General features: G+C 40.2%; 1 protein-coding gene across 2 annotated transcripts in view; it reads left to right on the top strand.

Annotated features, from left to right (window-relative positions):
- Nucleotides 1–23,684, top strand: part of CCDC146 (coiled-coil domain containing 146) — a 188,215-nt gene that overhangs the window by 18,324 nt on the left and 146,207 nt on the right. Inside the window, exon 2 of one of the 2 annotated variants that reach the window (XM_060244689.1) lies at nucleotides 4,209–4,390. In XM_060244689.1, coding sequence (XP_060100672.1) covers nucleotides 4,226–4,390 — 165 coding nt within the window. In that variant the 5' untranslated portion in view covers nucleotides 4,209–4,225. Of the gene's footprint in view, nucleotides 1–4,208; nucleotides 4,391–23,684 lie in introns of those variants that run through there. The other variant, XM_060244690.1, reaches the window with a different exon arrangement.

Genomic DNA, 23,684 nt, shown 5'->3' with positions numbered 1-23,684 from the left:
AACTCTCTTTGGAGTTCAATTATGCTTGTCACAGCCTTGATCTTGGCTCCACCCCTAATGTCTCCTGGCTCCACCCCCAAACTCTCCTGGCTCCACCCCCAAAGTCCCCAGATATTTCTTGAATTGGACTTGGCAACCCTACTTGTAAGAGTGTGGTTGGTATTCTGTTCAGATGAATTCTGGGTTTTATTGATCTCATAAAATTCTCCAATATATGTTTTGAAATGAGCGATTGGGTACTTACTGGCCCTTAATGAATTGGTATGAAATTTTGTATTTATAATTTATCAGCACTTCTTTTGTCATTGTTTGTTTATTACCATTACTTATTCTCAAGGTTATGCCTAGATTTGTCTTTTAGAACCAATTTATCCTTTTAATATCTATGTTTGGCTCTGTGAGTGTAGGAGGCCAACTGGATATTGGATTTTAAAAGTGCTATAATATCCCATAATAGTTTTGGGAAGGTTTTGGTGTGTTTAAGTTTTAATGCCGATAGACTTGGAATTAAACTTAATGGTAGTGGATTACCAGTGTGAGTAATGTTATATATATATACACCTGTGCACAATAGACTAAAGGGCCTGTTTGATCTGTTTTGCAATTCTATTATTTTATTTTTATGGTTTTTTTTTCTTAAAGTGAGTATGGACTTGTGCATGACTTAATTTAGATCTTGAGAATGTATTGTTAGATTCAGTGCGTGAGTGTTCATGGATTGTTAATGTGCGTGTTGTTATTATTTGAATCTCCACAAATCATCGGTGTGAGTGGATGTGGGTGTGAATTGTTTGGGGGGTTAGTTCTTGGGGAGCTTCATTTGTATATAATTTAAAGTGGCTTTACATCAATATACTTTGGTAAACTGTAATATCTTTGCACTTATGAAGTCAGTGTTATAGCTTTATGTACAATTCTTCTCCTGTCTGTTTTGTTTCATTCTGAAATGAGGTTTGATAAGTATAGCTAAATCTCACTTCTTGTTTGCTCTCAAGCTGAGTTGAAAATTTTGGTATTTTATTATATTAGGTGGTATGAGGAGGGGGGAATTGCATTCGTTAAACAGAAGTACTTGTTTCGGACTCCTCAGTTGCTTAAACGCTTCTCTTGAAAGGTTAAAAAGAGGTTATTCTCAATAACCATCCCATCTATTAGAGATAAATCTGGTTCATTGAAGCACTCTGCTAAAGATATAGTAGATGTCTTTAAGAAATACTATACGGCTTTATATGCGTCTCAGCATCCTTCATCTAATCATATCAACTCTTTTTTGGATACTTACTTGAAACTTAACTCAATATCTTTTGCATCCAGATCTTTTTTAGATCAGCCATTCACAGCGCTTGAAATTCAAGAGACCATCAAGTCTTTGAAATCCAATAAATCTCTGGGCAGAGATGGTTTTGTTCTGGAGTTTTATAATTTTTTCATTGTTTTACTGACTCCTATTTTAGCTGATACCTATAATCAGATTTAAGTTCTAGAAATGTTCCTCCTACCTGTTGCAAGGGAAAATAATAGTTCTTCCTAAAAAAAATAAAGATCAGCTAGATCCCATTCATATAGACTAATTTCTGTCTTAAATTATGATTATAAAATCTTTGCAGCAACTCTTGTTTCTCATCTTAATACTTTCATTGGCCATTAAATGCATCCGGACCAAACCAGGTTAACCCACAACACAAGGAAGGTATTCAATATCATTCACTATTGTAGGAAATTCTGTGTCGAATCTTCTTTTATTTTATCGATAGACTTTGAAAAGGCTTTGAAAAGGCTTTTGATTTTGATACCTTATTACTTTACTGGAGAAAATGGAATTTGGCCCGGTTTTTATTAAAACCATACGTGCTCTTTATCAGCTATCATACATATCAACAACTTGGACCCTGATGAATTTAGGTTATCATGTGTACCAGACAGGGCTGTCCCCTTTCCCCTTTACTTTTCGCCATAGCGATTGAACCCCTTGCCAATGCTATTCGCAACTCATCTGATATTGTTGGAATTACTGTCCACTAGAAGTCTTTCAAACTCTCTCTTTTTGCTGATGACTTAACACTCTTTGCAATTAACCCTAAATCCTCATTACCAGCTATCTCTAAGTTGTTATTTTTGTTTTCATCTATTTTTGGACTTTGGTCCAATCCATCCAAATTCATTCTCTATCCTATTACAATTTCTGATTCTCTTCAGGATTTATTTATTCTAATTATCATTTTAAATGAATTTATAAGACCTGGACTTATCTAGGGGTAAATATTCCAATAAATTTAGGGGATATCTGTAAAGTTAACCATCATTTCCTGAATAATGCCTTAGCAACCCTTCCAAAGATTAAAACATCTTCCTTTGTTCCTTGGACAGAGAAAATACAAATCCTGAAATCATTTATTTTCCCCAGATTTTTGTTTTTATTTAGAGCCGCTCATCATCTGTGGACAGACGGACGCCACCCACCGCGGCATCCATGACCTCCTCACTGGATGTGTCCTCCCCCGGACTTGGTGGGGGGTGCTGGATGTGCTGACCTCGCCTGGCTCACTGGAGCGGCCGCCCACCTCCGAGTCCGCAGTGGAGCTTGCGCCAATCCGCAAGGAGTCCTGCGAGTCACCTGAGGGGGGTGGAAGGGTGTCACCATCAGATTGTGGCAGTCCCACGGTGGTGAGGAGGGGTGGGGGGGTTCTTAGATCATTGTAAACAGTTCTTGCATCATTGATTGGGACAAAGGCTAATGCAGCAAGAGATTTCAGTGTAATTTTTATGTTCATATTAGTTTCATATTCAGTCTTCAAACCAACACTGTTGATTTTCCTAATGAGACTCTGACACGGGTGAAAATAACACCTTTACCTCAGCGTGTGGAAAGGCAATCCTCACTGCATTCATACAAGCCTTCTCAAAATTCACTAAAACCTTTTGAGGTGACAGATCTGGAATCAATAGCTTCATTGTCTCAAACATTCTATAGGTGTCTATGTTCTTTTTTTGAAGTAAAATGTAAATACATGGTGGATATGAATTACCCACCATGGCATGCCATGTGTACAGTTGGTAAAACATATTTGGCACTTTATCAAAGGTGCCATCTCCATAGATGATATCTTTGTTTAATTCAAGCACTCTATCACCTAAAACCTGAATTCTGTCTGGATTTTTCCACACCAGAATCGTGAAGTATCAGTTGCCTATACGTTTCAGGAATATCAAAATGTATGGGTTTTGGGTTAGGCAAATTACTGCTTGCTCTGTGATCGCTTCTCTTTCTTAAATAGCAGAAGCAGTTGAGGCCTCATAGATCTACGAAGCTAAGCAGGGCTGGCTCTGGCAAGTATCTGGAAGGAAGAAATCAATAAACATAGTTGGAATTAACAAAAATGGTATAATAGAGAATTGATCCACAAGTATCTTGGGCTCGGGGGGGGGGGGGGCGGTATTTTTTGAGATAGATGCACCACATTTGCAGCATAGCATCCAGTGCCTCTCCTCAAAATACCCTCCAAGTTTCAAAAGGATTGAACCAAAGGGTCCAATTCTATGAGCCCCAAAAGAATATGCCCGTATCCTTCATTATTTCCTAAAGAGGGGAGGCATTTAAAAGGAGTGTGGTCCCTTTAGATGTGATGGCCAGAACTCCCTTTGGAGTTCAATTGCGCTTGTCACAACCTTGCTCCTGGCTCCACCCCCAAAGTCTCCTGGCCCCACCTCCGAAGTTCCCAGATATTTCTTGAATTGGACTTGGCAACCCTATTCCATGTGAGCTTCTTTCAGTATGGATTTTTCCCCATGTGGGTTTATTTCCATGTGGGCATGTTTCCATGGGGGCTTTTTTCCTGTGACTATTTATGTCCGTGGGGTTTTTTCTTTGGTCATTTTTCCTTTGTGCTTTTTTCTTAGAACCATTCCCTGCAAGTACTATGATATTATCAATCTAATATAATGAATCACTTTAAAGTATTTATAGTATTGGTTTTATTATCAATATGTTTCTTGCGCTGCTGTTTGATGTTTGTTTTTGTTTCTGTTCATTTGATTGTTTCTTTTTTTATTTATGTTTTGGAAATATGAATATTGATTACTCTGTATTCGTTGTTATGATTATAATAAAGTTTTGAAAATTTAAAAAAAGCTGATTTTTGTTAAACTTTGAATTTATTTTCCATTAAGAATTAAATATATAAACCAGTTGAATTTTTGCTATTTTGCAGAATTTTAGACAAGGGAAATGAGTGATTTTGAAGATGCCAGTTTGAGTGAGTCAGAACCTGAACCTGAAGCAGAACCAGGGTATCTTGAAGATCCTATTTATGCCATAGCACCAACAATTAATTTCCGAGATGAAGGTTCCATTGATGTGGCTTCAAGTGCTGCATTTCAGTGCCTCGATGAGGTAGGATACTCTTAAATTTTCATTTGGTTAACAGGGTGGAGATGATGGTGGTGGTGGTGGAGGAGGAGGAGGAGGAGGAGAAGAATTCATAGTCAGATATTTGACTGATAGATGGTGTTCTGCAATTAGAAATCCAGCCAAATTCTTCGGAATTGCACAGGTATCTTTGCAGGATTCTTGCTGTTTCAAACAACTCTGTCTTCTGGAGCTGAGCTGGTGTTATTTGCTCAATGCCCAGAATGTCCTTGTGGGTTTTTTTGTTAAATTTATCTATGTCGAGTTCTTTTAATATTCTAGTAAGCTTGTCTATTTCGCTCCAATGCATAATTTTCATAATCCAGTCCCATTTTTCTGGTATTTTGTTTTGCTTCCACAACTGCGCATATAATGTCCATGCAGCTGAAAGCATGTGCCAAAGTAATGTTCTGTCTTGTTTCGGAAAATTTTCCATTTGTAATCCCAACAAAAAGATTTCTGGTGCCTTCTTTATATTGTAACCCAAAATCTTTGTAATTTCTTGCTTTATCATTTGCCAAAATTATATAGCCTTTTCACAGGTCCACCACATGTGATAGAAAGATCCTTCATGTTTTTTACATTTCCAGTATCGATCAGACATCTGACTGTTCATTTTTGACAGTTTCTTAGGAGTCATATACCATCTGTATAACATTTTAAAACAATTTTCTTTGATGTTATTACATGTCGATATTTTCAGAGTTCTTCCATAGATATTCCCATTGTTCCATCTGAATGTCTTTATTTACGTTAATTGCGCACTTTATCATTAGAGATTTAATCACTTCATCCTCTTTAGACCATTTCAATAATAGTTAATATACCTTCGAAATCATTCTTTCCAGTTCAGTTTGATCTTGTCTTATGCCATCATTTCTAATATCTTGTTCAAGCAGATTTTTAATTTGTTGCAGTTGAAACCAATTATATTTATAATCCAATTCTTCCACTGATTTTAATTCCACCTTGCCGCCTTGTATTTTAGCAATTGTTTGTATGTTATCCGTTTTTCTTCCTGAATATCAGAGTATAGTTTTATTACTTCTGTCGGCACAATCCAAAGCGGTTTCCTCTCATCACCATATTTCTTGTATTTCAACCAAGTTTTTAACAAATTACTTCTTATATAATGATGTGAGAAAAAATCATCCACCTTACTTTTCCCATAGCACAAATATACATTCCAACCAAAAATATTTCTGTGGCCTTCTAATATTAATAATTTTTTATTTAATAACATTATCCATTCCTTTATCCACACCAAACAAACTGCATCATGGTATAATTTTAAATCCGGCACTTGAAAACCTCCCCTTTCCTTTGCATCAGTCAAGATCTTCATTTTAATTCTTGGTTTCTTGCCAGCCCATATAAATTCTGAAAGTTTCCTCTGCCATTTATTAAATTGTTTATCTTCTTTCACTATTGGAATTGTTTGGAATAAGAACATGATTCTTGGTAATACATTCATCTTAATTGCCGATATTCTACCCAGTATAGACAGGTTCAACCTATTCCATTTTAATAAATCTCCATCAATTTTCCGCCAGAGCTTTTCATAGTTATTCTTATATAAATCAATATTTTTGTTGTGATTTCTACTCTTAGATATTTTACTTTAGAAACCACTTCACAATTTGTTAAATTTTGTAGTTCTTCCTGTTTGCTCTTTGTCATATTTTTACACAGAATTTTTGACTTTTCTTTGTTCATATAAAAGCCTGCCAGTTCACCATATTCCTTAATTTTTTGAAGCAGCAACGGTGTAACTTTAGTCGGATTTCATTTATAAACATAACATCATCTGCAAAGGCTCTGTACTTATAAGAACAACCTTTCAATTTCAAACCCTCTATCTCCTTATCTTCTTGGACTTGCATAAGCAATATCTCTAAAGTCATTATAGATATCAGTGGGGATAGAGGGCATCCTTGCCTTGTTCCTTTACTAATTACCATTTTCTCTGTCAAATCTGCGTTAATACAAAGTCTTGCTTGTTGTTCAGTATATATCACTTTTACCATTCGCTCAAAGTCTTCACCCAATCTCAATTTCTCCATTACTGCAAACATAAATTCCCAATGTAGATTGTCAAAAGCTTTCTCTGCATCTGCAAAGAACAAAGCCACTTCTTTTTCTGGATGTTTATCATAGCATTCAATTATATCAATTACCGTTCTGATATTGTCTCTAATCGGCTATCTGGGAAGAAACCCTGCTTGTTCTTCTTTAATAAAGTTATTCAAATGCTGCTTCAGGCGTTCTGCTAGTATACTAGCATACAGTTTATAATGATTATAAAGTAATGAAATTGGTCTATTTTTTTTACATTTGTGGCATCTCTGTCTTCTTTCGGAATTAATGAGATTACTGCTTCTTTCCAAGTATTAGGTAGCTTCCCTTCAACTCTTATAATGTTCATCAATTTCAGAAGCTTTGGAAGTAGAGTCTCCTTCAAAACTTTATAATACTTTGCTGTAGATCCATCTGAACCAGGAGCTTCCCCCAATTTCATTGAATTAATTGCCGCCTCTATTTCCTCTTTTTCAATCGCGTCATTTAACACTTTCTTCATATTTTCCGTTAAAGGTTTACATTTATTTTCTGTAAAAATGTCTCTATTTTTCCTTTATCCACCATGTGGCTTTTAAACAATTTCACATAATATTTATAAAATTCTCTTTTAATTCTTTCCTGATCCACAATTTCTTTATCTCCCGAAAATATTTTATTGATAATTTTATTTTCCCTTTTTCGTTTAATTTGCCAAGTATTTTCCCGGTTTGTTGGCACTCTCAAAAGATTTTTGTTGAAGCCTTTTTAAATTCCATTCCACATCTTTATTTAATAAATGTCTTAGTAGTTCTTGTAGAATTGTAATTTCCTTTGAGATTTTCTTTTTTCCTGACCTTTTTTTTAGTTCCCTCTCTCTCTTTCCAATTTCTTTTTATAAATCCATCATTTGTTTTTCTTTAGCTTTTTTGTCCTTATTATTCAGTGTGATTAGAATGCCTCTCATTACTGCTTTATATGCATTCCACACCGTTTGATATTGGACATCAATATTTTCATTTACTTGGAAGAAAGCTTTGGTCTCTTTCTCCAGAGCCTCTACTACCTCTTTTTTCTTCAGTAAATCTTCATTTATCCGCCATCTTGAAGTCTCTTTAGTGTCCTTCACAAACCACATTATTGGGTTGTGGGTTGCACTTATTTTAGGAAGAATCTCTATTTTTTTTCATCAACCCCAAATTTTTTGTAATCCATAACATATCAATCCTTGAGAAAGAGTTATGTCTTGCTGAAAAGAATGTATAGTCTCTCACCGTAGGGTTCATTTCTCTCCAAATATCCACACAATTTTCTTGTTTAACTAATTCAAAAATAGATTTTGGCAATTTCCCTTTTTTATTTTTTTCCCCAGATCTGTCCAAAATATTCTTAACCGTTTCATTAAAGTCTCCCATTATCATAATTTGCTCATATGTCACTTGGTCAAGTTGTTGCATAATGCCCTTAAAGAAAGAGTCTTTAGCACCATTAGGAGCATACAATCCCAATAACAAAGTTCTTTTGTGGTTTAACATCATTTCCACTGCAATAAACCTACCATCATCATCTTTAAACATCAGTTTTAGTTCTAAATCCTGCTTCACATAAAAAACTATGCCTCTTTTTTTTTCCTTGGCCAGTGAAAAAAATTCCAAACCTAATTGCTTATTCCATAAAAATTTGTAATCCAATTGTTTAATATGTCCGTCTTGCAAACAAATAATGTTACACTTTTGTTTCTTAATCCAATGAAAAGTTGCCCTTCTTTTTTGTGGTGTGTTAAGTCCATTTACATTCCAAGATAATAATTTGTAATCCATCATGATTTTCTGGTTTTAATCTGTACCCCCAAATTCTTTATTTTCCATCAGGAATTTCTCCATATCTTGCACATTTGTAATGGTACATCTCTTCCCTTTGTATTCAAAACCCACACCTTCTGGAAGAATCCACCTATATCTCAATTCACTTTTTCTCAACTGATCTGTCAATTTTTTATATAGTTTCCTGTCACTTAGAACTTTTCTTGGTAATTCTTTCATGATTCTGATTCACTACCCTCCACCACCAAATTACCATCATATTGTTTACTTAAAATTCTGCCCGCCAAGTCTCTTGTTACACATCTCACTACCACATCCCTTGGTAGTTTATTTTTCCTTGCATACTCTGAATTGACCCTGTAAATATAGTCATAGAAATAGTTAGTCTCATCAGGGTCGTCACCAACAAATTCAGCAATAATCCTTATTATGTATGTTCCTAAATCCATTCCATCTTTTTCAGGCGCCCCTCTCAAACGTATCTGGTCTTCCATTGATTTGCAATCTTGCAGTACTGCTTTTTCCTGCATTTTTTTATAGTGGAATCCACTGTATTAATTCTTACATTATGGTCTGTCACTTTATCTTCAACATCTTGAATTCATTTAGATATTGCTTTAACTTCTTTAGTGAGAACTTCTATATCCTTTTTTAATTCCTTCTTACATTCACTTACAGATTCCTTAATCACCTTCACCAATCTTGCCTCCATGGCATCCATTTGTTCTTTTTTTCCAAAACAGAGGGTCTGGACTGCTCCTCACTGAGAAGCACGTCAATCCTCCATGAATCCAAAACCGGAAGCCGGAATGTCCATGTGTTTTTTGAGACTAAGCACTGCTCATGGCAATGACAACTGCCACAGTGGTAACCTTCTTCTCCCATAGGCACCCTGACTCTATTTGTAGGTCTTGGTATTTTGTGATCATCTCTTAGTAATTCTTTTCTGTTCTTCTGTCTCCTGGGATTACACCTTCAATGATCCAAACTCTGTTTCTCATTTTTCCCTGCATTTTTCCCCTACAATTTTTCTCTCTGTTTCTCATTTTTCCCCTGCAATTAAGGGTGTTATGCTCCAGGTTTTTATCTGTTTGTATTCAGAAGTCCCAAAGAATCTTTGTTTCATCATTTTCCATGGTCTTCTCTGGTTTTGTGCTCCCATGAATTTCTAGCTGATGGTAAGCTATACTTGCAAAAAATTCCAGTGCAACATAGCTGCAGCTCTACCATGATGTTCCTTACAGCCAGTATAAGTAATTTTACTGCAGGCACTGACCATGTGGTCAACTGATTCATCCTTTGTCTTGCAAAGTCAACATTTGCTGTTATCACTGGTCTTCTGAATCCTGGCTTTCATGCTTTTTGTTTCAAGTGCCTGCAATGTTGTTGTTGTTGATGATGATGATGATGAAGAAGAGTTGTTGTTATTCCAGTTACAAGATTTCAGTATGAAATCACATGGTAAAGTGGGTGGGAGAAGTCTCAGTGGTGGTGTTGAGGATCCCTGGACTGCTTGCCCTCGGGGACTTCAACATCAATGCCAAAGCTACCTTGTCTGACATATTATGCGCAGGTTGATCTTGTCCTACGCACTATGCAGGTTGATCTGGTTTTGGTTCTCAGTAGAAAAAGGTGATCTAACAGTGGGGGGACTGAAGACAGTCTCCTTGTCATGAACAGATCACTACTTGCTGCAGTTTAGATGTATAAGCATTCCAAGGCTTTGCAAGGGTAGGGGATTAAGATGCTTTGCCCTCAGAGCCAAATGGTTTTCAAACAGCCTTAGACAGTTATCTGATTGCTATGGTTGGTGCTCCTGTCAGTGCCCTGGAATTAGGAGAATTTAGGAGCAGTTTGCACAAAGACTCCTATGTGCCTCTACACAACGCCTTGGTTCAGTGGGGAAGGGGGCTGTGAGCGAGGAAAATACAAGGGGGACTGCAAGAATAACCATTTGTTTGTTTGTTTGTTTATTTCAATTTATATCCCACCCTCTCCATAAGCAGACTCAGGGCGGCTAACAATCAATTATATAAAACAATTTAAAATCAATAAAATACATTTAAAACATTTTGTGGTGCTATACATTTTGATATGGCGGGATCTGTCTTTTTCTGTTGATGATCCCATGATATTCATAGCTCCTCAGCGGTGAGAGGTGATGGTTCTCTTCAGGATTCAGGTGTTGAAGGCTTGTCAAAACAGTTCAGTTTTACAGGACCTGCGGAATTGTGAAAGATCCCGCAGGGCCCTTGTGGCCTCTGGGAGGACATTCCACCTTTTTGGTGCCGCCACCAAAAAAGCCCTAGCCCAAATGGAGCATAGCCTGGCTTCCTTTGGTCCAGGGATAGACAATAGATTTTGTGTCCCTGAACACAGTGCTCTCTGGGGAACATGCAGAGAAAGGCTGTCCCATAGATAGGCAGGCCCCGAACCATAAAGGGCTTTAAAGGTCATAACCAACACCTTGAAATGGACTTGGAATACAATAGGCAGCCAGTGCAGCTCTTTCAGCACTGGCTGAATGTACTCCCATCTAGGGAGCCCCAACAACAGCCGCATTGCAGGGTTCTGCACTAGCTGTAGTCTCTGGGTTAGGGTCAAGGGTAGCCCCATGTAGAGAGCATTACAGTGATCTATTCTTGAGGTGACCATAGCATGGATCACCATAGCTATGTCGTCATGCTCCAGAAAAAGGGCCAGCTGTCGTATTCGGCGAAGATGAAAAAAGGCAGATTTGGTAGTGACTGCTACCTGGGCCTCCATTGTCAGAGAGGACTCCAGGAGCACTCCCAATCTCTTGACCTTCGGGGCAGTATTAGTGGCACCCCATCAAGAGCCGACAAGGGGATCACCTTTCCCGAGCCACCCCAACTCAGATAGAGGACATCCATCTTCATCGGATTCAGCTTCAACCGATTCAGCCTGAGCCAAGATGCTATGGCTTGAAGAGCCAGGTCTAGATTTTCCGGGGTACAGTTGGAATGGCCACCCATAAATAGATGGAGCTGGGTGTCATCCGCATATTGGTGACAATCCAGCCCATACCTTCTGACAATCTGGGCAAGGGGGCGCATGTAGATGTTAAATAACATCGGGGACAGAACCGCACCCTGTGGCACACCACATATAAGTGGGTGCCTTTGGGATGATTCTTCCCCTATCACCACCCTTTGTCCCCGACCTTGGTGAAAGGAGGTCACCCATTGCAAGGCAAAGATGGAGAAAGTCTCATAACAACGGAGAAAGACTCATAACATATCTGACACATGGACTTAAAGCTCATTTTTCAACCTGCTCCATGACAATAATGGCAGCAAAGAAACAATACTTTACCACAGGGCTTGTTTTGTAGAAAACGTCCAGCAGGAACTCATTTGCATATTAGGCCATACCTCTGGTGTCACCATTGTTTTGCGCAGGGCGTTTTTGTAGGAAAAGCCCAGCAGGGGGTCATTTGCATATTAGCACCCCTTGGCACCAGGCCAGCCAGAACTGCATTCCTGTGCGTTCCTGCTAAAAAAAAAAAACGCCCTGCTTCACCACCACCAATTGCATTTGTATGGTGTAGGCCTGCAGAACTCTTCAGAATGGTCAGAGGGCTATTGGGATCAATCCTGACTGCTTGGTGGCCTGCTGTAACTAGTTTACTTGAGGCTTGGCAACAAAAAAATCACTCACATCTATGCTGATTTGGATTCTACATTAACAGTGCTAGGGTCAGATAATGCCCAGTGCCAGCTTCTCTGGTGTATTCAGTCTAAGAAGATTATTGGAAGTCTGAGACCTCCCACCTGCTGGTATAATCGTTGCTCCTCCAGGTTGCTGAAATCTTTGTGTGTGGAAGGAAGTTGGATGTCCGGATCCAGGAAACAGTAAATGCCTCCCTGAGAGAGGTGTTGGTTGTTCCTGCCTTGAAAAAGGCAATGATATGTTCATCCCTAAAGAAATTTTCTCTGGAACCATTCATTGTGAATAACTGTTGTTCAATCTCAAATGTACCCTTCTTGAACAAAGTGATTGGCATGGGCTATTTCAAGGATTCCTCCTGATGAACTAGATTGTTTGAATCCTTTTCAATCTAATTTCATGCCTGTTTATGGGCCTGAAATGGTCTTGGTTGCCCTGGTGGATAACCTCCTATGGGAGATAGATGTGGATATCACCCTGTTCATTCTTCTGGGATTCTTGGCAGCTTTTGATACTATCCATCGCGGTATCCTCTGGACTGTCTTTCAGGGTTAGGATTTTGAGGGCACCATTCTGTGATGGTTTTGGTCCTACCTGGAAGGTAAGCTTCAGAGCATGATGCTGGGGGATTGCTGCTTGTTCCCTTGACCTCTGACCTGTTGGTTCCCACAAGGTTCTGTCTTGACACCAAACATTTACATGAATTGGAATTTAATCCCAACAATGCAGAGATGGAACTGGTGGCCTGCAGGACTGATCCGCAAATTGTGGTGTGTCCTGTTTTGAATAGGGTTGCCAGGCCTATGTTGGGAAATTCCTGGAGACTTTGGGGGTGGATCGGGGAGAGGGTGGAGTTTGGGGAGGGGAAGGGCCTCAGCATGGTACAATGCCATAGAGTCCACTCTTTACAGCAGCCATTTTCTCCAGGAGAGCTGATCTCTGTCAGCTGGAGATCAGTTGTAAAAGCAGGAGATCTCCAGGCCCAACCTGGAGGATGGCAACCCTAGTTCTAAATGGGAATGCACTGTCTCTAAAGGAGTAGATTTGTAGCTTGCGAATGCGGCTGGACCCTAGCCTCCTGTTGGATAAGCAAGTGATAGCACTGGCCAGAAGCACCTTTCACCAGCTTTTGCTGGTAAACCAGCTGCAGCCTTTCCTGGGTAAAAAGAATGACACAACTGTGCAACATGCCTTGATAACATCTAGATTAGATCATAGCAATGCATTCTATGAGGGGCTGCCCTTGAAAAATGTGCTGGTGCTGACATTCACCCTTAAAGCCCTGTATAGCTTAAACACAGCACTTTGCGAGCGCCGGCTGTGGAGAGGGCAGCGTGCTTCCTCTGTGCCTATCTGCCTGGCTCCAGCTCTGACGCTTATAGCAAGTGCCAGGATCGGAGGGCAGAGGGAGCGATCCTGGCGCTTGCTGTAAGTGTCAGAGCTGGAGCCAGGCAGACAGGCACGGAGGAAGCACGCTGCCCCCTCCGCAGCTGGCGCTCGCAAAGTGCTGGGTTTGCGGTGGGGACAGCGTGGAGCGATCCCAGCACTTGCTGGAAGAAGCTGGAGCCAGGCAGGCGTGGGGGAAGCGCCAGGATTGGAGGCGGAGGCAGCGGATCACCCCCCAGGAGGAAGATGCGTCCTATGGTCCGGATCGCCTTATGGTGTGAAAAATACGGGTATATTGTTTTAATGTTTTGATCATTCACTGCCTTGGGGACTAGGGCTGCCAATGCACAGGTGAGGGGAGGGGATCCTTCAGCTTGGAGGCCCTCCCCCCACTTCAGGTTCATCAGAAAGCGCTGTGGGGGGATAATCTCCATCATTCCCTATAGAGACCGATTCACATAGGGTATAGTGAAGAATTGATCTGTGGGTATCTGGGGCTGGAGGGGGGCGTTTTTTGAGATAGATGCAGCATAGCATCCAGTAGCTCTCTTCAAAACACCCTCCAAGTTTCAAAAAGATTGGCGCAGGGGATCTAATTCTATGAGCTCCCAAAAGAAGGTGCCCCTATCCTTCATTATTTCCGATGGAGGGAAGGCATTTAAAAGATGTGCAGTTCCTTTAAATGTGATGGCCAGAACTCCCTTTGGAGTTCAATTATGCTTGTCACAACCTTGCTCCTGACTCCACCCCCAACGTCTCCTGGCTCCACCCCCAAAGTCCCCAGATATTTCTTAAACTGGACTTGGCAACCCTATTGGGGACTCTTAAATTAGATGGAAAGGCAGCATAAAATGTTTTAATAATAATGTATAAATAATAGCTATAAAAAACTGGCCAGTGCAGTCCTGGCCTCACAATACTGGAATGGTGAATACATAGTTTTCCAGAGAAATTTTTGAGAAAGGATTGTTTCTGTGTCCCTCTTACCACCAAAGTGTCTCCTCAGATCTCCCAAATTATTTTGTGTAATCTTACTGTGTAAGTGGAGGAAAAGGTCTACCAATTTCCTCCTGCTTGCAGCATCCCCAGTGTCCCTGAGGGCTCCATTGATCTGTGGGTATCTGGGGTATCTGTGGGTATCTCTCAAGAGAGAGATTTGGAGTAGCTCAGGAAGGCAGTGCTGGGAAAAGGGATGGACACAAGGATCTCTTCTGCAAGCTTAGTCCAATAATTGAAGGGCTGATGATTTGGATCCAGGCCAAGGAATTGGTTTGAATGGTGTCCTTCTGATCACATAAGGAGCTCTGATTGACTTGGAAAAGTGTAACCTTGCTTTGGATTTCACTATAAGGTGCTTGAGAACAAAGAGAATTAAAGCAATTTTAAAACTCTGCACTGTTCTCCTGTATATTACTGCTGTGTTGCTAACATGAGTGAAATTTTCTTATTCATTTTTCCATCATCTCATTTCCATAAATTATTTAAACAGAATTTCTGGCAGACCCACTTTTAGGGTTTAGCAGTATAAACAACCAGAATCCCCAAACAAAATGCCCTAGTATTTCAGTGTAAAAACGGAATGCTTTTTCATATCTGACAGACTTGCTATGTATATTGGCATATTCAAAGGAGAAGCTGTGGACATAAACTTGGAAAAGGAGAAGATGGAATAAATGAACTTTTTCTTAGTCAAATACTATAGAATACTACTGTTGAAATCATGGGTGGGGAACCTCCGGCCCACAGGCAGTAAATGGCCTGCGAAACCCCTCAGACTGGCCCGCAGCGGCCTCCCCAGGCTCAGCTGGCTGGCGGGGGTCACTGAGCCTGGTGCGCTATGCCACAGCCTCCCCGGGCCCAGCTGGCTGGTAGGGGTCGTTGGGCTGGGCCACGCTGCATAGCAGCCTCCCTAGGCCAGCTGGCTGGTGGGGGTCTTGGGGCCCTGTCGCACTGCTGCTGCCTCCCTAGATCACTGCGGGACCTGGAAGCGTCACTGTGGAAGTTCAAGTAAGTTTCCCCCTCCTCTTTATTTCCCTTTCTATTTCTTCCCCCCCTTTTTCCGTTTCTTCTCCCCCTTTATTTTCCCCCATTCTTTATTTTCCTTTATTTCCATTTCTTCCCCCTATTTCTTCCTCTTTCTTCCTCTTTCTTTATTTCTCTTTTTCTCATTTCTTCCCCACATTTATTTATTTCCTTTTCTTCCCTCTCATTTTTTTTATCTCCCTTTATTTATTTCTCTCTGTCTTTGAAGCCTAAGTGATGGGTGTTGTAAATGACGACTGGTAGGGTATGTGGGTACCTTGGGTCTGGTGGGAGCAGCTGCAGTTTCTGCATGAAGGGAGGGAGGGGTGGCAGGGGTTGAGGGTGGGATCCAGCTACCACCAACTTCCACTCAATTATCCCAGATGGCATGGCCTAATATGGTAATATTAGGGGGGACCCTAATATTCTAACGAGTTCCTGCTGGCTGTCATGCATCAATATTTCGAATAATCGAGCTATAGTTTAAATCAAAGACTCGTTTTATTGATAATCCAACACTGGCCCAAGGAATAATACCTTGGAAGTGATACAGAATGTTACATAGCATGGCATCTTAAAGGCTACTTCAAAGACAAAGTTCAGATAGCTTCAAAACATAACATACAGATGTGAATTGCATAGAAGGTTCAAAACATACTTTCAACTACCCATTTGGATACTATAACATCTCTCGATTCCCCACACATTTCTAACTTGTTGGTATGTAAGGGAACTCGGGGGAGAGGCACTTCTACTTTACAATACGAAGATTACTTGCATATCCTGCATCCTTGAGAGTCCAGAAGTGGGGGAACTTTGAAGAGAGATCTTTATTCCAAAAAGAGGGATAATAGAAAGGAGGAGGGGGGAAGTATGAACCCAAAATGCATACTAAATTAATACTCAGAAATATCATGCTTGAAACGGGCCCCCAAATGATGTTATAAATTTCTAAATGACCCTTGGCAGAAAAAATGTTCCCCACCCCTGGTTTAAATAATGACAAGTTTTATTCTCTAGCCAAGATATTGGCTGCTACATTTCTCAAGTTGTGAAAGCAATCTCTGAGAATATGAGGATCAGCCAGTACCATATGCAAAACATTCCAAGCCTAAAGATTCTTGAACTCTGGAGTGTTTCCACTGTTTCTGGGAGGCTAACAATTGAGCTGCTCCAGTAAGCTGTTCTTGCATATCTTAAAGACTTAAACAGTTTGCACAGGGAAGAAAGAGAACCCGATCTTTGCAAAAAAGTTAGAAAAATGACTTTGAAAGGGCAAGAGGCTGGAAGGATGTTGGACAATTTTATACAAATAAAACTCATTTTCTACAACACCCTTGGAGTCTTCCCTCTAGTTTCTTAACTTTTAATTTTGTCCAAGAGAAACACACAGCAAAGTAAAATTTATTTCTCCCATTTTCTCCCAATTTCTGTGATTAATAAAATGTATACATGGTTCTTCTATGTAAGCATGCTGAAAGCATGTTCAACAAAGCATAGTCAGCTTTCTCTAGATTGCACTGGCGAGAACTAGTGAACAAATAGGAAACATATAAAACACTATTTTGAACCCTATACATTCCAGTTTCTTTGACATCAGTTTACATGAAAGCTGGTAATGTGTAGTTACTCAAGTAAAATCTGTGTGTTTAAAACCTAACTTGATTACTGGAGGAAATTCAGGAGACCTCTTCTCATAATTGGGTCTTCTCCTAACACATGGTGGATTTTAGTCATGCCTGTATTCTCAGACACATCTGTGAAGTTCACATTTCAAGTTAGGTGTATAAACTTAGGGCCCCCATAACTTTAAAGGGGCCATGGCTCAGTGGTAAGGCATATGTTTTGTACGCAAAAGGTCCCAGATTCAGTCTTCAGCATCTCCAGTTAATAAGGCCCAAGCAGTAGATGATATGAAAGACCTTTCCCTGAAACTCTAGAGAAGTGCTGCCAGTCTGAGTAAACAATACTGCCCTTATTGGATCGATGGTCTGATTCAGTGTAAGGCAGCTTCATGTGTGTTCAAAATAACAATAACCCAGTTAGTCATAAACCCTCTCTAAGAAAGTAGATGGGATGATGTAAAAGATTGTGAATATTTTGTATAAAGATTATGTTTAATTGTGCAAAACTCTTGGCATGTACATTTATTAAAATATACAGAAGCTAAAAACTTCTGATGATCTCTCTTTCTGTCACACAGACATGCATTGGTAGCAAGTGCCTTTAAAAAGTGACATACATCACCAAGTAGCCTCAATTGTCATGTTCCCCCACTATCTACCTTAACGTTCCCCCTTCATCTATCATTATCTACCTTAACGCCTTCGTGGGTGGTTAGGATAGCTTCTGATGATCTCTAGTGTGTCTGGGAAAGGAGAATGAGGGAGAAAATGTTTCTGGCCCCTGGATCTCCAGGAGTGATTCCTCCAGGAGGAATTGTGCAGCTACAGAGACTCCTGTTGTGGATTCATATTTCAACAGCAATATCCAGTTAAGCATACCTTTTATTATTGTGTGATTTAAATTGCTGATACATATCATGGATTGCCCTTTTAAATGCCCTGCTGTCAGCTTCAAACCAATTCCCCTGCCTGGTCTGGTCATAATGGTTCTTAAACTACCCAGAAGATGCATATTTATGGCTGGAGCAATTTTAGCAAGTTGTCCAGAACACAAAGGTAGTAGCAAAATGAAAAGACATTAAAGTTAAGGTGACTAACTTCAGGGCAAGACTAAACTCTCCACTTCCTTTGCAATATCATTATTTATTTATTTAAATTTCTATCCTGCCCTTCCTGCATGCAGACTCAGAATAGTTACAACATGCAAAACACACAGCAATAAAACCAATTCTTACTATAAAACCTGTTACGTATGTGCCTTAAAGTATGTACTTCCTGCCAGCTCATTGGAGCCAGGAAAGCAGAGTTTGGGGACTGTATAACAATGGGTAATGAGATCCAAATACCTGCCGCCCTACACCAATCACAGACCCCTGCCTGTTTGAATGAACCAATGGCAAGCTAGCACGGGAGATTAGAGTTGTATATAGGGTTGGCCCACAGGTCCTTAGTCAGTCTTTTGTGGAAGCAGCCATCACTATGCTGCCCCTAATAAAGAGCTGTCCTCACTATGATCTCGTCTCTGCAATGCTTTAAACCCACTATATAATAAAACCGTTAACCCTTAAAAACAAGAAGGCATTCTGAACCATCGTTTTACAGTGTCCTGGTACAGTATAACAGTAAAGAAGAGGCCAGAACCTATAGAATTTCCCCCCGGTCGTACAGTTTATTGCTCTCAGATGGCTCCAGTTCAGTGTAGTTCAGTGACCCAACAAATATAGCAGATTGTGGGAGGACAGGCCTGTTGGTGTTTTGCCTCACCCCAAAGCCTGGTGGAACAGCTCTGTTTTACAGGCCCTGCAGAACTGTGACAGATCCAGCAGGGTCCTGATCTCCATTGGGAGCTTGCTCCACCAGGTTAGAGCCAGGACCAAGAATGCCCTGACCCTGGTTGAGGCTAGACAGACATCCTTTGGGCCAAGGACTTCCAGTGTATGCTGGTCTAATGAGTGCAAGGCCTGTCAGGGCACGTATGGGGAGAGGTGGAGGTATGTTGGTCCCTGGCTGCTATGGGCCTTGAAGGTTAACACCAACACCTTGAAATGGATCCAGAATCCTATCAGTAGTCAGTGTAATTGCCGTAGCACCAGTTGAGTGTGTGCCTGTGAAAATATCACAGCATGTGCGCTGCTGCATTCTGCACAAGCTACAACTTCTGGATCAGGTACAAGTGTAGAGGGAGTTGTAATAGTCCAGTCTGGAAGTGAGTGTTGCATGGATCATTGTAGCTAAGTTGCAGGTGGAAAGGTATGAAACCAGTTGCTACACTTGCAGCATATGGGAAAAAGCTGACTTGGCAACTGTGGTGACCTGGGCCTCCGTCGATAGGCATCCAGTATCCCTTTAGGCTCTGAAGTCTTGGCACTGGTGTCATTGACGCCTCACCCAGGGCCAAGAACTGAATTTCATATCTAGTCTCCCATGGCTCAGATACAGGACCTCCATCTTCACTGGATTCAACTTCAGATGATCAACTTCAGCCATGCCCCCCAAAACCCTGTCCAAGATACCTGGGGCTGAGTCCAGCTGGCCATCCATTAACAGATAGAGCTGGGTGTCATCAGCATATTGATGACACTGCAGCCCAAACCCCCAGATTAACTGTACAAGGGGATGCATATAGATGTTAAAGAGCACTGGGGAGAGGATTACTTCCTGAGAGATGCCACACTCCAATGGATATTATAGAGAAACCTTCTTCCCTAGAAGAAACCCTGTGTCCCCAACCTTGAAGAAAGGAAGAAAGCCACTGCAAGACAGACTCCTGAATCTCTATGTCAGTGAGGCAGTGAGTCAAGAGATCATTATAGTCTGTTGAGCGATGCTGTCAGATCTAGAAGCAGCAGGAGCTCTGACCCACCTCAATCCAGCTGGCTCTGGAGGTCATCTGTAATCTCATAATCTCAGCCTCATGGCCAAGATGCAAGCCCAACTGAAAGGGATCCAGGACAGAAGTGTCATCCAAGAAGACCTGCAGCTGCTTGGCCACTGGTCTCTCAACCACCTGACTTACCCAGGAACAGAAGGTTAGACACTGGGTGGTAGTTGGTCTGGGCCATAGGGTCCAAAGATGGTTCCTTTGGTTGCACCACTGCCTCTTTCAGCCCCCCTGAGAAAACCCTTGACATCAGGGATAGGTTACAATCTCACACAGAGGGGTCTGTACCAATATTCCCTCTAAACTGTGGAGTCTTGTGAGCAGAAATTCTACTTTGTGAGCTACTGGCATTAAAGTTATGAACTACTGGAAGATTGTATGATAAAATGGTCACAAAATATAGGCCATAATATTGATATGGTAGCTTTGGAAGCATTGTGGAAATCTATTATAAAATTGACTAGAGCGGTTACTTTTAAAGAAAATGTACATAAAATGTTTTATAGATGGTATATTACTCCAGAAAAAACTATCTAAGGTGTATATTAATGCATCAAATAAATGTTGGAAATGTACTTCCCAGATGGGAACATTTTACCATATGTGGTGGTCTTGTGATGTAGTCAAGAAATATTGGGAAATGGTACATGTTACTGCAGAAAGTGTTGAAAATACAAATATGATTTGGACCAGAATTTTTTCCCAGTGAATATTCAAAGGAAACAAGACATTTGATTGCACATATTTCCACAGCATCAAGTATTCTAATGGCACAACACTGGAAACATCAAGAAGTGTCCCCCAAAAAGGAACTAATTGAGAAACTATTTGAAATAGCAGAACTGGAATCACTTTCCCTTTTACTGAAAGGCAAATCTATGCAAGATGCAAAAAATATTTTATGTTTTTATTTTTTATTTTTTATTTATTTATTATTTGCATTTATTCCCCAGTTGGGCTCAGGGCAGCTAACAACAAGCAAAATAGTAAAACAACAATGTTGAATTATTACAATAAAATTATTACAATAAAACATTATTTTAAAAATATATGACAATATAAATTAAGATATAATTTGTGGTTCCAAGATGGCGTTAATAGCGCTAGTCGTTACAATTCTTGATGTTTTAAGCCCTTTAATGCAGATGGTAAAATTCAATTGATTTAAATTTATGACATATATGTGACATAATCCATAGAAATTATTAAATATTAAGATATTAGTGTTAGACTATCAGAAAGTAATTTGTGATTTACAGTTAGCAGCTATTGTTTTTCTTTTTTCATGCATGTAAGACTTTTTTATGCTTTATATTTGTAATGCAAATATGTAACAGCATTCTTTTTCTATATCTCTTTTCCCCAACCCATTCCCTTATTCCTTTGAAACCTAATAAAACATTTAAACTCAAAAGAGAAGAGGCTGCCCCATTGGCATGGACATCGAAGTCCCCCAAGATTAACAATTTAGGGCATTCCAGTGCCCAGCTGACAGCAGCCTCCAACAGACAGACAGGGTATCTGCTGGTGCATTAGGCCATTGTTTACACCAGCCAAATAGCCAAGCTTTCCTTCATATCCCACACCAGGCCTACACATTCAATGCCAGCAATTTTGGGGGTGGAAAGCGCCCTAAAGGAGAAAGACTCCCAGATAAACATTGCCACATATACCCGCTTTACTATCCAGGATTGGTGAAGGGAAGGGGGGGACTGGTTCAAGGTGGCAGTCTCTCCATCCTTCACCCATGTCTTGATCATGCAAGCCAGATCCATATTCTGCTCTGTGAGATAATCCTGCAGGACAGAGGTCTTATTATTTGTGAACCTGGTGTTGCACAACACCAATGTTGAAGGATGCATTCTCTTAAACCAATTTCATTGCACTGGTCTAAGTCTATCATAACTCTGACAGTGGGAAAGGTAAAACAGGTGGAAGAGCATTACTACCTGAAATACTAAGGATTAACCAGAGAGGAAAATGGTCATCATCCAAATATTCTGTCATCTCCAAATCTAGTAATACCATCTCACAGAAGGGCCTTTTCTATGGCTCAATGCAATATTTTTCCATCTGCAGTCGTAGAAGGCCGTTATAGAAAGGTGCCAATGGCAGAGCGGGTTGCCCTTGCTGTACAGATAAAGTGGAAACAATTGACCGTGTTTTGCTTGAGTGTGGACTATACAAAAGCATATGTGCCAAGTATATTCATTGTTTGCTAGAGAGATGCCAGGGCCTTTTGGACTCCAAAACTAGAAATATATTGTTAGTAGACTCTAATCCCCAATTTACATATGATTGTGCCAGATTTCTGGAAGCTGCCAGGAGAATTTGTGATGATTTTGTAAAGGAGGGACTTTGAAGTTGACTGTTTTTATCCTTTCTGTATATTTTAAAGTTTTGCAAAGCTTCCTTTTTCGAATATTTTTATTCTACTAACAACCATGCCTAAATGTTTGAGTATTTTGTACATTGGATTTGAATGGATTGGCTTCTTATATTGTTTTTATTGGTTATGTACCGTAATAAATAATCTGACCTAATCTGAATTAATCTAACTAAACAAACCAGGTGATACAATAAAATAATAAATACTAACTGGTGGGCCAAGATTTTGCACCTATTTTCACTTAGATTAACAAGACAGGCTTCATGCCTAGCAGGCTGGTGTAGTGGTTAAGTGTGCAGGTCACTTGGGTCAGTCACAATTCTTGAAAGAGCTGCTCTTTCAAGTGTAGTTCTCAAAAGAGCTCTGTCAGCCCCACCTACCTCACAGGATATCTGTTGTAGGAAGAGGAAGGGGAAGGAGATTGTACGCCACTCTGACACTCCAAGTGAAGGGTGGGATATAAATCCAATCTCCTCCTCTTCATTATCTTCTTCTTAACATGCAATAATAGTCCCTATTTACAAAAAAGGTGATCCAAACAGATCCATGTAACTATCATCCAATAAGTCTGCTTTCAGTGGTGGGCAAGTTATATTCCTCCCTGCTTTATAAGAAATCACTATCAACTTCCGGGGTTGGATCATGGAGAATTGAGCCATTTCTCAAAAGGGAAGCGGACCAGAGCCTTTGTTCTGGGTAGAGAAGGCGAATCCAACGCCTGCTGCCCACTTTTCTCAGTGAGGAAAAAGGCCAAAACATGCATGGAATATTTTGAGGGGATTTACTTTGGCTGAAAGGAGTCCCAGCGGGGTTCCTTTGAGGCTTTGATGAGTCCCCATCGAGGAATTGCATTCCAGCGTCTACAGAGGGTCTCCGTGGTCATTAAATTGACTTAAATTCATCAAGATTCAAGCTTTCTTTGGACTATTTAAATTTCTAAATATTAATCCTTGAAGAGGATGGAGTTAAAAAGGTTAAATTTGGCTGCAAGGTAAGAAGATCTTTATCTTTCATTCCGGGACTAAAACCAACTTTATTTGAGATAAAGATTGAAATCTGGACTTAGCTACAATATTCTAATGTTATAAACAAGAGAAGGGGGCAATTTTGAGACTTTTGGGAGACTTAGAAGCAAAGTTAAAGGCAAAAAAACCCCTTCTATTTGGAATACATGTGGTTTCTGTAAAAAAAACCCATCACTATTGAGTTGCTGAGCTGGAAGACTGCACAGGAAGTGATGTATCTTTCGCGTGATCTTTCAACCATCGAGAACGGGACTTTATGGCAAGAAAAGCAGGAAGAGGCCATTGAAAGAATGGAATTTAAAGACCTCCTGGCCTTCTCTAGGACTTGACAATCATAGAAAAATTGTGGTGGCCATTAAAAGAAGGTCAAAATAATTTAAAAC

The sequence above is a fragment of the Heteronotia binoei genome, chromosome 8, assembly GCF_032191835.1.
Source record: "Heteronotia binoei isolate CCM8104 ecotype False Entrance Well chromosome 8, APGP_CSIRO_Hbin_v1, whole genome shotgun sequence".
NCBI classification, from domain to species: domain Eukaryota; kingdom Metazoa; phylum Chordata; class Lepidosauria; order Squamata; family Gekkonidae; genus Heteronotia; species Heteronotia binoei.
The sequence above is the reverse complement of the archived record's forward strand: the minus strand, read 5'-3'. Positions and strand labels throughout refer to the sequence as shown.